This window comes from Blennius ocellaris (assembly GCF_963422515.1).
Source record: "Blennius ocellaris genome assembly, chromosome: 1".
NCBI classification, from domain to species: domain Eukaryota; kingdom Metazoa; phylum Chordata; class Actinopteri; order Blenniiformes; family Blenniidae; genus Blennius; species Blennius ocellaris.
In genome coordinates, this window is record NC_137650.1 from 36,655,054 (window position 1) to 36,670,910 (window position 15,857).

Genomic DNA, 15,857 nt, shown 5'->3' on the forward strand with positions numbered 1-15,857 from the left:
CCCCCCCTCATGTCCCTGTCTGGACTGGTGTGTCGTATGAAGCCATCGATCCCGGCAGAATGGCCTTTGACTGGAAGGCGGCGCGGAACCAGCAACACATCACTGCCTTGTATTGATCGCTATCCCGCCGCTACTGATCCTCTTCATGCTTGTTTATTTAAGGCCTCTGGTGTGTTGACAGAGAGCGAGAGAGAGAGAGAGAGAGAGAGAGAGAGAGAGAGAAAGAGAGAGAGAGACTGGTTCAGTGTGATTCATTCACTCATTGATTGCTGGTTGCAGGATAATGTCATAAATAAGTAGCTAAGAGATTAAGAAAAAATAAATAAAAGATGAATTTTGCTGACGTGCAATGGAACATAAATGATTCATTTCCTCCGGCTGCCATTTGGGTTGAAATAAAGCTGAATGCAAGTCAGGCTATGTTGAGGGGAAAGGTTAAATCTCAAGTATGGAAATAAGTCAATTCAACATGCGGATGTGTTTCTTCCAGTCACTTCCTGTTTCCCTTCAGGGAGCTCGTGAGGTCTGTGAAATATAGTCCAGCCGCACGGCTCCTGTCAAGTCTTCACTCATTAATTCATTATCTTCACTTAACCAGGATAATCTGCTTTTAACTACACTCTCCCGGCGACGGCTCCCCGGGGGGTCCTGGGCAGAAGAACATTACGCCGTGATGTGAGGAGCAGCACTTTGCACGCTTCATTCTTTACGTTTGATCAGTCCTGGATGTTCCACCTCCTTCTGGAATATCCATGTATGTTTCACCTGAACCGGCCAGAACCTCCGTCCCTCCCGAGAGACAGACGAGCCGCCCGACAAGCTTTAACCCGATTCACCCTGAAAGCTGAACCTCGTTTGGAGGCGGAGCCTCACCGGCAAGGTGCTTCTCCACCTCGTCCACCGGGGGCCGTCTGCTGTTGAGACGTTCAATTTACTACTCCAGCGTCGCTCGTCAAGTCAAATCAAATCAATATTTATTTATATTGCACTTTTTTATACAGTCAAGTGACACAAAGTGCTTTAGCAAGAATTAAAAACAGTGCAAAGATAAAACAGGTGAATAAAAAGCAAATGAACACGCAACATAAGTGAAGACACGCCTGGTGATATGAAGAGGAACCACTGAGATAAAAGACTCAGATAATAGCCTAATAAAAGTAGAAAATTAGATAATTATGTAAAATAGATCAAAGTAGATAAATACATTTATAAAATACATAAACATATGTACATAAATATATAAAAACATACACATGTATAAAACCAGTTAAAAACCTGATTAAAAAGGTGAGTTTCTTAACCCTTTTTTAAAAACCTCAACAGATTCTGCAGCAACGGACTCTGCACCAAGACACCCCCCCCCCCCCCCCCCCACCTCCCCGGGGGGTCTTGGTGCAGAGTCTTTTTTTTTTTTTTTTTTTTTAAAGCGTATGAACATGCACATTGTTCTGCATGCTGATTGGCTGAGGGACTGTAGACCCTTGTCAATCAATCTCAGTGCCGTGTTTCGTGTAGGCAAATGCATTCGACTTGAATATACATATAAACATATTGCAAATACATCAACGTCTGATCGATGCTACTGAGACTCTGAAGTGCTGCATGTCTACAAGTTTTGTTCCTGACAATGTCAACAAAACGTTCTGTTGTATAGTGTATAAAGTGTGTGGTGACGGGGTTTTGCCGCCTTAAAACATACATAACACTTGTAAAAAAAAAAAAAAAAAAGTTAACTACTTCGCGGATTTCGCTTATTGCGGGTTATTTTTAGAACGTAACCCCGCGATAAACGAGGGACCGCTTTATACTTTTATCGACCGAATGAAGCTTCAGTGAAGGTCCACGAGCCGCTGCCTTTACCTCCTCCAGCCACTAGAGGGCACTGTCTGTCCAGTCAGTGGTTCAAACGCCCCTCATTGCCACTCTTTCAGACTCCAAGCTGCTTCATTTGGCCGCCACTACCAGCTACCTGTCAAAAAATGGAATCGGTAACTTACTCCAAGTACTAAAATTAAAAAAAATTGCGTACCAGAGTACTTTACTTTTGGATTACTTCACCAGCAAACATTAAAAGATAAAGACAAGAAATAATAGAACGTGTCGTCTGCTCAGTGTGTCGATACGTCTCAAACAAACTGCAGTGAACTGAGTCAAAACCGATGGTTTTATTAAAGAATGAAAACTACAATAGAAGTAAAGCTTTAAATTCCAGTGTCGGTCCTCAGAACTATGTCTATTCTCTCAGGTCGCCTCTTCCTGGATGCTGAAGTCAGAGTTAGAACTGGGTCAACAAACTCTAAATACAGAAACTTTCCAGCAAACAACAACTTCTCCTCAGAGCGACGGCAGTGAGGAGCTGCCAAGTATTTAATAGTGTTGTGAAAAAGCAAATATATAAATTTAAAAAAAAAAAAAAAAACACAGCGATGTGTTTAGCATCGTAATTATCTAAATTCTAGGATAGCCTCTTTCAAAGTTTAAGCCCCAAACTCATTTTAGACTTGTGATTAGCCGCCCTCAAGCCGACTGTCACAGTCTAATTTTGTCCATTTAATTGCTTTTCTTTGGCAAGGTTGCCTCTTATGTTTGAATAAAAGATTGATTCTTCAAGCTGTTATTACAGAAATGCCCCAAAAAATGATAATCCCTGTAAAGTTGCAGACGCTCGGCTGTATCTCCTCACTGCAGATCGTCCAGCGCCAGGAAATTAAGTGCATCCGTCACAATTCCCTGCATTAAAAGGTCTCTTGACGTGGTGGGGGTCCACCAGGGGGGGTCCATGATAATGGCTGCTCTCCAGACGGCCTGCAAACATAATGCAATTCCTCTCTTCCATAGTTACACCTTTCAGATTGTCCAGCTGGGGACATGGGGGACATGGGGTGACATTGGGGACATCAGGTCACATGGAGGACATGGGGGACATGGAGGACATAGGGGGACATGGGTGACATAGGGGGACATGAGGTGACATTGGGGACATGGGGTGGCATGGAGGACATGGGGTGACATGGAGTACATGGGTGACATGGAGGACATAGGGGGACATGGGGTGACATTGGGGACATGGGGTGGCATGGAGGACATGGAGGACATTGGGGGACATGGAGGACATAGGGGGACATGGGTGACATGGGGGACATGGGGTGACATTGGGGACATGGGGTGGCATGGAGGACATGGAGGACATTGGGGGACATGGAGGACATAGGGGAACATGGGTGACATGGGGGACATGGGGTGACATTGGGGACATGGGTTATATGGGGTGACATGAGTGACATTGGGGACATGGGAGGACATGGGGGGACATTGGTGATATGGGGGACATTGGGGAACATGGGTGACAAGGGGGGACATGGGGAGACATGAGGTCACATGGGGTGATATGGGGGGACATGGGGGGACACGGGAGACATGGGTCTGAAGAGAGACAAAGTGGTTTGTAATGTAGAATTAACTCACTCCTGAAGAGCACCGAGATATTTTCATTATTATTATTATTATTATTATTATTATTATTATTCTCCATATTGGAATTATACAACCACAGATATTTAGATTTCTACAGTTTCTGCTTTAACGTATAGATATTTGTTATTTACGTTCATTTTCATCCAACATTGTGAATTAAAAGTAGTTTTGACATTCTGACACACTGGAGTGTTTCTGATCAGATATCTGGAGTAAAACTCTCAAATGCATTCAGGTTTTTTTTTATATATATATATGATTTATTGAAAAATAGCAACATATATTAAAATAAACTTTTATTACACTTTCGAGGCGTTTCGGCACATAATCATCTTTATAACACCGGTCGAGCATTTCATCAATTCTAATAACAATCTATATTTAAATATTAGTGTCAGAAAAATCATTTCAACTGAGCAGCACGTGGAGACTTGGAAAATGAAAACTGGTGATTTGCTGCCATCTAGCGGTGGAAGTGTGTAACTCCTCCTCCTCCTCCAGCAGAAATCACAGCCTGAAGTCTAAAGAAATGGAACGTTTCAAGTCATAACAACGATTGTTAAACAAATCAGATGATAATAATAATAATAAAAGAACAACTCCCCCCGAGGCGTCACTCCTTCTCCGCGGCGGTTTTGCTGGAGCGCCGCAGCAGCAGGTAGATGAACACCACGGTGTTGACGGAGAATTGGCTGAGGCCGATGGAGGAGATGCCGTAGTTCATGTAGAAGTAGCCGCCGACGGTCGGGCCGACGGTGCGGAGCAGCGACTGGGCCGACGCACACAGACCCAGCATGGTGCCTGCAGGACACAAAGAGGACAGCGGCGCTTTGATGTGCCGCTTCCTCTGCTTTGATGTGCCGCTTTTAAGGAACCGTCTTAAAGTCCCAGTGAAATGAAAAGTCCACCTCCAAAACACTCTGAGCCATTGCCATGAACTATTAAACACTGTAAAATACTATATATGAACTATTTTTCTATATTTTTGAGTTTAGACACAATCATAAATATAAAACGTCTATTAACTTAACATTTTTATTTCTCTAAATGCTGCATTCCAACATTAAATCACAATATTTCTGATGGAAAATCCAGTTTGTTTTGGGTTTTTTGTCCCAGTAAGCAGCAGAAACCTGCTAGAACTTGTTTTTCCTGCGTTGCAGTTTTAATAAAAGTTTCACCATACATCATTCACCTTTGCTTACTGTGGGCGGGGGCGAATATTTGTTCAAAAGATAATGATGCGAACATTTTAATTCCCCCCCCCCCCTTTTTTCAAAATAAAAGCTTAGCTCACCGGTGTCGGAGGGCGGGACGCTCTGGGTCAGCATGCTGTCGGTGACCACGCTGAACAGGCTGAGCGAAAACATCATGGGGACGACGATCACGCAGAACTGAGTCACCGTCGCCATGAAAACCTGCCAGGAAGCAAGAAGGAGAGGAACGGAGAGGAAGTAGAGAAACAGCTCGTCTTTCTTTTAAGTTTGGTTTTTAGCACATTTTGTAGGAATAACTGAAAGGAAAAAAACTTAAACGTGAAGGTTTGAAGCTCTTGTGAATAAAACATGCAATAAACATGAATAGATGGATGGATGGATGGATGGATAGATAGATAGATAGATAGATAGATAGATAGATAGATAGATAGATAGATAGATAGATAGATAGATAGATAGATAGATAGATAGATAGATAGATAGATAGATAGATAGATAGATAGATAGATAGATAGATAGATAGATAGATAGATAGATAGATAGATAGATAGATAGATAGATAGATAAAAATAACATAAATAAATTAAATAAATAATAGATGCCCTAAAAAAATGTAAAAATAAAGTAGAACCACGACATTGATGCAAAAAGCTTCATAAGCGACGACGCAAATAAATAAATTAAGAAGAAACTGAGTGAGCAAGCTTTTCTATTCCTACCGTATTGTGGTGAACTACGATGAACTACGGTGAACTATGATGAACTACAGGGAACTACGATGAACTACGGGGAACTACAGTGAACTATGATGAACTACAGGGAACTACGATGAACTACGGTGAACTATGATGAACTACAGGGAACTACGATGAACTACAGTGAACTATGATGAACTACAGGGAACTACGATGAACTACGAGGAACTACGGGGAACTATGATGAACTACGGGGAACTACAGTGAACTACAGGGAACTATGATGAACTACAGGGAACTACAGTGAACTATGGTGAACTACAGGGAACTACGATGAACTACGAGGAACTACGGGGAACTATGATGAACTACAGGGAACTACAGTGAACTATGGTGAACTACAGGGAACTACGATGAACTACAGTGAACTACGGTGAACTACAGTGAACTACACTCTAATCTAAATGCCACACTTTGTATTTTCCGTCACTTTAGGAGTCCTCATCCAGTTGTGAGGGTAAATATTTATATTTATATTTATATTTATATTCATGGTGTTACTTTATGGTAAACTGAAGTCAAACGTCTGAAACAAACTTTATTAGTCAGATTTACTTTAAAAAGTTACTTTTAAAGTAAAAAGTTACAAAAGTTACTTTAAAAAAATGACAAGTTAAATATATGCATTGACTTATAAATTAAATTCTCACATTATCTGCTCTTAAATAGAAGCTATTATTGATGTTGTGGGATATTTTACATGTTTTAATCCAACTTATTTCTTAGTCGCATCTTATTGCTTTGACTTTGATTAAATTAAACACTTTGAAGTTTACATCTGAGATGAAAGCCGCTAAAACACACAAGAATCTGCATAAAAACCAGTGTTTTACACTGCAGCTTTGACTGAATCGCCAAAGAAAGTGTCTCTTTTCAAGGACCGGGGGAAGTTTGACTCCAAAACATTAAGACCAGGAAGTTAGAAAGATAGAAAATGTAAACAAAGAAGAAGAGGCGTCTTACGATCTGAGCCACGCCCACCAGGCAGGCGACTCCGACGGCCAGCAGCAGCAGCGAGCGCTCGGGGAACCTCGCCGTCAGCTGGCTGATGACGCCCTGGACCACCTGCACACACACCGGGGGGGGGGGGGGGGGGGGGTCAGTGGCGTCTGTCCAGCCTGCCGGGACGCTGCCGTCCGCCAGCGGGGGGCGCCGCTCTCACCATCTGCACGATGCCGAAGTAGGCTAGCAGGTAGCCGTTCTGCTGCGGCTGCAGCTTGAAGAAGTCCAGAGCGATGATGGAGAACATGACCTGGAAAATGACTGGAAGAAACATTCACACAACTTTTTACATGCTACTGACACTGTCTGTAGTACTGACACTGTCTGTAGTACTGACTCTGTCTGTGGTACTGACACTGTCTGTGGTACTGACGCTGTCTGTAGAATTTGCTGCAGGACAACTTTAAACACCAGTGGCAGAGAAAATTGCATTACGAAGGGTTGAAGTATAAATAAACCAGAACCTAGTGGACCGTCAGGGCCTTCAAGGCCTTCAAGGCCTTCAAGGCCTTCAAGGCTTCTCTGCAGAATGAAGAAATAAATACTTATTAAATAATTCCAAACGTTCTGTCCTCTTCTCGTTCTTCCACATCAAAGCTTTGAGCCAATCACATTCCAGCGTCACCTGTTGCCGGGTAGAGAAACCTGCCTGAGGCCTTCACTTTCAGCTCTGCAGGCGTCTGCAGTGTAAAACTGGTGTGTCGCTCTGCTGCTTCAACCAATCACATCTCGATATTGGGGAGGCGGAGCCTCCTAGAAGGCCTAGCGTGATGTCACTGTATTCAAGCCCTCTGATTGGCTGGTCAGAGAGTTCACTCTCCAGCTAGCGAGCTGCACCAACAAAAATATAGTTGTTTATTTAATAGTGGTTTTATCAGCCTACAATGACTAAAGGAGAAGATAAAGACGTTTGGTTGCAGATTTATTGTCAAAACTATTTTTTATGTCGGACTTTTCCTGTAGGTCATTGAACGCACCGCAGCACTCCGAGCTCACAGTGCAATTCACTATTACTCACTACAAACTCAGGATTCGGGATTATATTATTGACCCTATTATTATTTTAACGTTGGTCTCCCTCACCGACCTCCAGCCGAGACGTGATGTAATCTGTGACGCAAAGGCTTTTTATACGGCATTTCTGCAGTAACATGGTTTTTGTAGCCATTAAACAGTTCTTGAGGGTTGAATTGACTCAATGAGTTTACAGAACCGAGTCGTATTATTTCACAATCGACTGGTCCTTGGACGATGACGGATTAAAAAACAAACAAACAAACAAATAAATAAATGAACCTTGTCGCCCAACTTTCCCCGGCGGAGGTGAAAATAAAAGCCTCGTCATTTCTCACAATTGCAGACCAAAGTAAAAGTACGAGTCCAGAGTAGAAATGACTCCAAACTGAGTCTGGCTTATTTATTTTATTTATCTAATGGAGTCTTTCCCCGCGGCGGCGCTCACCTGACGGCAGACCAGCGACCAGCTTGATGACGAAGATTCTGGCCACTCGTGGAAACTTCATCAGTCGGGCGATTTCCCCGACGCTGAAGATGGATTTGCTGCCGGCTTCACCTGCAGCCAAATCACAAAGAAGAAACTTTTATCAACTCCTTCCTCGTTCCCCTGGTTACGGCACTCCAGGGAGGTCAAAGGTCAAGCTCAGGGAGCCTCAGTGGTGACCTGTGGGGATCCAACCTGCAAATATGCAATTCCATTCCCGACCTCCAGGCTGCAGCTGTCCTCAGATATGTGTCATATGATCACATATTTCTACTTCCCAGAAGTAAAACTAATCCTTTTGCCTTCAAAGAGCTTCAAAGAGCTTCAAAGAGCTTAAAAAACCCTGAAAGTACTTGGATTGTTTTTAAAAATGGGGAAAACAAACAGGGATATTTAAAAAGAATGACCCAAAATGCTAAAATGTCACAATTGTCGAAGATAAAATGCTGAAAAAATAATGTTGAAATCTTCTTCTTCTTCCTTTGTGTTTAACATGTTGCATTAGCGCCGCCTGCTGGTTCCAGCTCGCCCGTCCTAAATCGTGATTTAAAGGTCTTAAACGCAACATGAGTCAGTTTCTGTCCGATAAGCCAGCTGGTTGAGTCCCGCAGATCCACGTCGGCTCCTCCTGTCGCCTGTTTCATTAAAAAAAACACAACTTGTTCACGTCAGTCAGTTTCAAGGACGGCGTGGTTAAAAAAAAAAAAAAAAAATCCTAAAGGTTTGTTCTGAAAAGCCTGTTTGAAGAAAGACTGTAACAGTTATTGTGAACGTTGTGGAACAGTTCAGTCCGTGACGTTAGTCTGCAACATTATTACTGAACACAAAGTCTCACGTCTTCAGAAGCTTGTTGCACAAAGACGATCCACACAGTCCAGAATTCTGCTTCCTGCTACGTCACTGCTTTTAAAGTCCCAGTGAAATGAAGATTCCACCTCCAAAACACTCTGGTGTCTCTTCTAGAACGTTTTCCTGCTAACTGGCTGAAGGTCAAATGTTAAAACGGCAATCTGTGAGAAAATAGCGGATAAACGTTGCTATTTCCTCTGCTGGGCGGAGCTTCTGACAATAACAGAGTGACATCACGAGTTGTGCACACGCCCAAGTTGTGTTTACATTATGGAGGAACAGAGTTTTGACCACGAAGAGGCTGAATTGAACCAGATTTCATCATCATGGTCATTTCAAACCCAGTGATTGATGAAGAAGACACAGAAGGTGGTTCTGCCATCGGTGACCCCGTCTGGAACATGTTTGAGGAAGCAGAAGACGCTTCGTCCTCCATTCGTCCTCGTCTCCTCGCCTCAGCAGCCGCCACTTTTCACCTTTGAGGCTTTGAGGCTCCTGACTTTTGGCAGAACGACCGGCTTCCTGGATCCAACACGTCCAAGAGCTTTTCTGACTGCGGAATCACTGAAGATGAGTCCAGGTGTTACTTGATCGTCTACTAGCCGCCCGAGCTAGCGTCTCCCGCTAGCCGCGTGAGTTAGTGGCTCCCGCCGCCCGTGCTCCTTTTCTCCTCTCTCGATCGCCTCCAGGCTCAATCTTTCATCAAGGCTCATAAAACGCCGACTAGAACTTCAAAACACTGTAAAAACTTTGATATTTAAGAGGAAACAAGCCGATATAAACACAACAGATGGAGATCTGCACAACTCGTGATGTCACACATAGGCTCCGCCCACAATGGCCCACAAAAGAGAAGGATTCCCCCGATTTCGTCAGCTGGAGATTCAAAATTCAAATAACTTTGTTATGCGACAACAGTGGAGGGGCAGAGTCGGAGGAACCTTTCAAGTAGTACCACAACTATCGTTTTTTACAAAGTAGTGTTTTACATTTCACTAGGACTTTAAAGTGACGTCATTCTCGCAACGCAGCCCGGAACCTCCTCCACACTCACTCACTCACTCACTCACTCATTCATCCATCCATTGGTGTAGAACCTCCGGTGTAACGGGCAGGACGGTTCCTTACTTGCAGGGTCGTGTGCAGCAGCGTCCGGCTTGGTGTTCCGGGGGATGTAGAGTAGAACCAGCAGCAGGCTGACGGCGCTCCCCGCCGCGCCGCAGTACGCCACCAAGCGCTCCCTGAGGGACACGCCCACAAACAATCCAACCCCGTCAGACGCACGTCGGAAAAAAACCCCACTTCCTTTTCCGCCCGGCTTGCTGGAGCGCGTTTTCGTTGCAAGGTCGTCGGTTCAACCCCCCCCTATCCAACTCACATAACACTGCCCATGAGTGCCTTTGAGCAAGGCACTGAATAGGGGGGGGGGGGGGGGGGGGGGGGGATTTTGCACCGGAGCTGCCGCCATGACTGTCTGAACGACGTGAAACCAAATAATTAGCGCCGTCAAAAATAACGCCTTAATTGATTTGAAACATTTAATTCGCTAAAATATTTTTTTACGAAATTAACGTAGTTTTGTTTACTTTTGTTGCTTGTTTGTTTTTTTACTCTCTTGCCAGTGCAGCGTCTCTACATGACGCCCAGTGGAATAATATTGAGGGAGAAAGTTTGACTTTAAAAGTTCCCTGGCGACCCGCAGTAGTAAAACAGCGGGTTGCCAGGTTGGCTGACCAGCAGCCACCAAACTGCAGGAAATACTTGCAGGTACAACGCCTGCGTGTAATAAGTTTACTACTTTGTTTGTAGAAATATTCTCTAACTCTAACTCCAACTAAACCCAGACTTATATTCGACATTTATTAATGAACTAAATTATGTTTTTTATTATTTTGCTGATCTTGTATAGAAACAGTTTCACCAAAAGCTAAAAGCGCGTTATAAAAATTGTCTTTTAATTTAAATAGAGTCTCTGAGTGTCGAGTCGCTCAATGAATCTCATTACAAGCTTCAGTCTTCAGGAGAGAAAAAATAAAAACGATGTGATTAATCGCAATTAAATACAGAAAATTGTGCGATTAATTAGTCACTCACCCGTAGCGGGTGTTCAGCTGCCCCCCCAGGGTGGAGCCGGCGATCATCCCCACCCCGAAACACAAACCCTGCTTGGATAAGGCCTCCGCCTTCCTCTCCGGCTCCGTCAGGTCGGCCACCACCATCTGAGTCACTGCAGACGGGAAGAGCAGAGGAACTAAAATTAAAAAATTATAGAATCGAAAGCAACAACGCCTGAGACTCTGGAGGAGTAACTGATTACTTTGGTTATTCAGTAACTCATTACTGGAGTTTCACTGCAGTGAAGCTGCTCTTTTTATCACATTCACTTTGTTTTGAGGCGTTTTTTTAAAGCAAATTTGCTTCTTTTTTTTAATAAAATACTTTTTTTTTGTGGGATTGTGGGAACAGGAAGTAGATTGTGGGAACAGGAAGTAGATTGTGGGAACAGGAAGTAGATTGTGGGAACAGGAAGTAGATTGTGGTGAACAGGAAGTGGATTGTGGGAACAGGAAGTGGATTCTGTTAACAGGAAGTAGATTGTGGGAACCGGAAGTGGATTGTGTTAACAGGAAGTGGATTGTGGGAACAGGAAGTGGATTGTGGGAACAGGAAGTAGATTATGGTAACCGGAAGTGGATTGTGTTAACAGGAAGTAGATTGTGGGAACAGGAAGTGGATTGTGTTAACAGGAAGTCGATTGTGGGAACCGGAAGTGGATTGTGTTAACAGGAAGTGGATTGTGGGAACAGGAAGTGGATTGTGTTAACAGGAAGTAGATTGTGGGAACCGGAAGTGGATTGTGTGAACAGGAAGTAGATTGTGGGAACCGGAAGTGGAGGCTGAGTGCAGTTTGCGCGTTCTCATCTGGCGACTCAGAGTTCTGAATGACTCCTGAAGCCGCAGTAACGGTCGTTCTACACTCCCCTCCAAAATAAAAGCGCCTCTGAGGCGTGGACAGGCTGGGCTCACCGGGCAGGACGTGCATGAAGACGGTGGGCAGCTTGTGGACGAACAGCATGGCCGGGACGGTGGCGTTGGCCAGCAGCAGGAAGAACACCACGGTGGCGGAACAGGCCAGGGTCAGAGCCGCACGAGCCCCGAACAGATCGCCGAACCTGCAGACGGGGCGCAGGGCGTCAGGCACCCACGCACCCACGGACCCACGGCGGCGCCTCAGGAACTCACCTTCCGAACAGAGGGCCCCCGAACAGCTGGATGACCCCCACCGTGGTCTGTAAGTAACCGAACTGCAACGTGTCGAAGCCGAGCTTCTTCGCCAAATACTGAGGGACAAAAAACACACAAATGTTGTGTATTAATAAAACATCCTGAATAATGAAGAGTCAGACCGACTCCGTCAACATTTGTACAGTTTTTATAAAGTTGTGTTTTATTATTGGTGTTGTTATTATCGCAATTATCAATAATAGAAACTAATGATTATTTGACTGTAATTTCCAGATGAATGCCAAAGGCAAAATGTTATGTGGAGAATTTTGTGAACCATGAAAATACCAATACATTTTCTTTAATCAAAAAACGAATTATTCTTATTCTTATTTATATATGCTCTTATTTTATGTATTATATATGTATTATTGTTTATTATTATTATTATTCTCACTGCAGATGACCGTTACTAATCATGAAATAATAATAAATAATAATTATGTAAATAATAAATATTATATATTTATATAATAAACAAAATAATAATAAATAAATAATATGACACATCAGACTCTCATATAAGAAAATATGAAAAATCATGAAATAATAAATAAATAATATTATATATTATATAATAAACAATACAATCATAAATAATAAATAGTCATCACACATCAGACTTTCTCATATAATAATCAGGAAATAATAATAAATAAATAAATAATAATTATATAATATATATTTATATAATAGACAATATAATAATAAATAAATAATAAATAATCACCACACATCAGACTTTCTCATATAATAATCATGAAATAATAATAAATAATAAATATGACATGACATATATTAATATATTCTCCACGAGGAGTCTGGACACTGCAGGGAGAGGAAGAACCGGACCGGGTGGTGGAAACGGTTCAAAGGCCGGACTCAGTGACCTCCGGTCACCCAGGCCACAGTGTGTCTGACCCCCCCCCCTCTCTACCCCCCCCCCCCACCCTTCAGGTCAGTCATGGAGCTATAAAACTTTCCACGTCGATCAAAGACCAGTTGCTAATCACACTCCAGTAGAGAAGAAGTGAAACACACGGCTCAATCTACTGGTAACACTTTGTTACTGCTGCACACCTCCTGTGTGTGTGTGTGTGTGTGTGTGTGTGTGTGTGTGTGTGTGTGTGTGTGTGTGTGTGTGTGTGTGTGTGTGTGTGTGTGTGTGTGTGTGTGTGTGTGTGATGATAATCTAGGTCCATTCACTTCTTTTCTACTTCACTTTTTAAGCTGATTGTGTCAAAATGCATGTTATACAAGGTAATTGTATCATCACACACACACACACACATATATATATATAGAGAGAGAGAGAGGAGAGAGAGAGAGAGAGGGAGAGAGAGAGGATACAATTACCTTGTATAACATGCATTTTGACATAATCAGCTTAAAAAGTGAAGTAGAAAAGAAGTGAATGGACCTAGATCATCACACACACACACACACACACACACACACACACACACACACACACACACACACACACACACACACACACACACACAGGAGGTTTGCAGCAGTAACAAAGTGTTACCAGTAGATTGAGCCGTGTGTTTCAGTTCTTATATATAGAATAAAATATAACACAGGTCTCTTTATAACATTAAAAGGCTTTCTGGGGGTCTATTATGTCGTGTTAGCGTGTTGCCTTCAGGGTCTGCACGGAAACCGCGGCTCCCTGCTTCCGTGACAACGACATTCTGCTCACCGGCGTCACGGAGAACTGTAAAAACATCCACGTGACGTCCAGCGCGGAGATGAGGTAAGCGACGCGGATCACCGACGCCCTCCTCGCGGGGTCCAGGGCCGAGGTGCCCGGGGAGGAGGAGGAGGAGGAGGAGGACCGGGCTCCGGGCGGCTCCGCTCTCGTTTTCATCTTCCTGTCTTCGAAGCGCGTCGACGGCGGAACTCCGCTCACCTCCGGCCGGCTGCACTTTGGAACCGGCAACACGGGGGAATGGGCGTTTCTTCCCCCCCCCGCAGCGGGAGACTGAAACCCGCACCTTTTTTTAAAAAAAAAAACTGAGAAAAACAGGAGGGAAAACGAGTTTCCTGTTCTCACATCGTCCGCTGGAAGAGGCGGTCCCACGCCGGACTGGAGAGTTTCGGGGGAAACTATCGTGGTATTAGTTACTACGACGCGAGGGTACGTGAACGCACCACAAGGAGAGGAAAGTTTACTGCGGCGGTGCGTTCAAGTGCTCCGATTAAGATCGGGTTTTTTGACAATCGCTTTTTGTTTTTGGTTTTTTTCCTGCTGATTTATTCCTTTTTATTCCAACTTTCTCTGTTTTCATCCTGGATGTTTTACCAGCAGAACACAAGGTAAACACACACGTGTTTCTGTAAAAGTGTGTTAGTTTATAGAACAACCTGGATGATTAATGTTTTTTTTGTTTTAATCGACGTTTAAAACAACAAGACGGTTTAAAAGTCACGACTTTTGAAATGACAACACTTAAAATCCACAGATTAAATTTCAGGAATGGCAAAGAAAAGCAAGTCTCGGGTGTTTTTTTGTTAATTCATTAATTTCAGGCATGTTTCAATCATTCTGTGCAGTCACATACATATCTAATATTCCTATACACACACACACACATCCAAAAATATATACTCTATTTGATGATGATCATTAAATTATAGTATACGCAAACAGTCACTGCATGTAGGTTTAATAATCGCTGCATAACTTGGTCGGTTCATCAATGAAAATCCTTTTTGTACAGAACAAAACCACAAATAATTAGTACAGACAATTGATAAAAAAAATTTAAAAAATCTATCGCACAATTTTCTGTACTTCACCGTGATTAATCACTTTTTTATTTCTACTTAACACTAAAGCTGGTTGTGCATATTTATTTATGGAAAATAGTGGAATTAATGTAGATCCAACAGACAGAAAGTAGATTTAAATTCATAGACTATTTTTATAAGTTCCTTTCAGAAAAGAAAAAAATATATTATATATACTATTATTCTTATATTCTCTAACAGATAAAACAATAAAACCCAGACTTAAAGTGCAGCTCTACTGAATATCTATAGAAACTAAGTTGTAAACTTATTACATGAACAAAGCTGCAATAATAGAATGTGGGATCCAGGAACATAAAAACAGAAATTCATCATTTTCCTCAAGTATTTGCAGCCCGTTGAGTTACAAGTCAGCCAACATGGCAACAAGTCAGCCAACATGGCAACCTGCGGGTTCAGAACTCCTTCAGCGGTCGTGTGACGTCACCAATCAGGCAACTTTCTAACGTGAAACTTTCCTTATGAAACTATTCTACATCTGTATTCTGCTGCACTGGAGCTACGGTGGCTCAGAGGGGCCAAAATAATCAAATAAATAAATACGTAAATGGAAGTAAAGGAAACTTTAATTGTTTTTAATAATGAGTTAAAACATTTTAATTAAAAAAATTAATTAAATTAAAATTAAAATTAAAATTAAAAGTAAAAGTAAAAGTAAAAGTAAAAGTAAAAGTAAAAGTAAAAGTAAAAGTAAAAGTAAAAGTAAAATTAAAATTAAAATTAAAATTAAAATTAAATTAAATTAAATTAAATTAAATTAAATTAAATTAAATTAAATTAAATTAAATTAAATTAAATTAAATTAAATTAAATTAAATAAAATAAAAATTTAAGGGGGGGGGGGTAAAGAAACATTAGTGGTTGTGCTGATTCAGCTTTTTCTTGTCATTGTGCCGACGGAGTCCAGATGTGCCGTCAGCAGGGTCACATGATACACAACTGATTGCAAACCTT

The 15,857-nt window shown here is 42.3% G+C and overlaps 1 protein-coding gene across 1 annotated transcript; it reads right to left on the reverse strand.

Moving 5' to 3' along the window:
- Positions 1 to 3,793: 3,793 nt before the first annotated feature.
- On the reverse strand, positions 3,794 to 14,186 carry slc67a1 (solute carrier family 67 member 1). Its single transcript, XM_080496310.1, has 10 exons — positions 13,792 to 14,186; positions 12,042 to 12,139; positions 11,826 to 11,971; positions 10,893 to 11,025; positions 9,927 to 10,039; positions 7,911 to 8,021; positions 6,609 to 6,709; positions 6,410 to 6,511; positions 4,772 to 4,892; positions 3,794 to 4,275 (listed from the first exon to the last, which is right to left on the reverse strand). The coding sequence occupies exons 1-10, from the start codon at positions 13,957 to 13,959 to the stop codon at positions 4,088 to 4,090; spliced, it is 1,281 nt and encodes a 426-aa protein (XP_080352436.1). The 5' UTR covers positions 13,960 to 14,186; the 3' UTR covers positions 3,794 to 4,087.
- Positions 14,187 to 15,857: the final 1,671 nt, after the last annotated feature.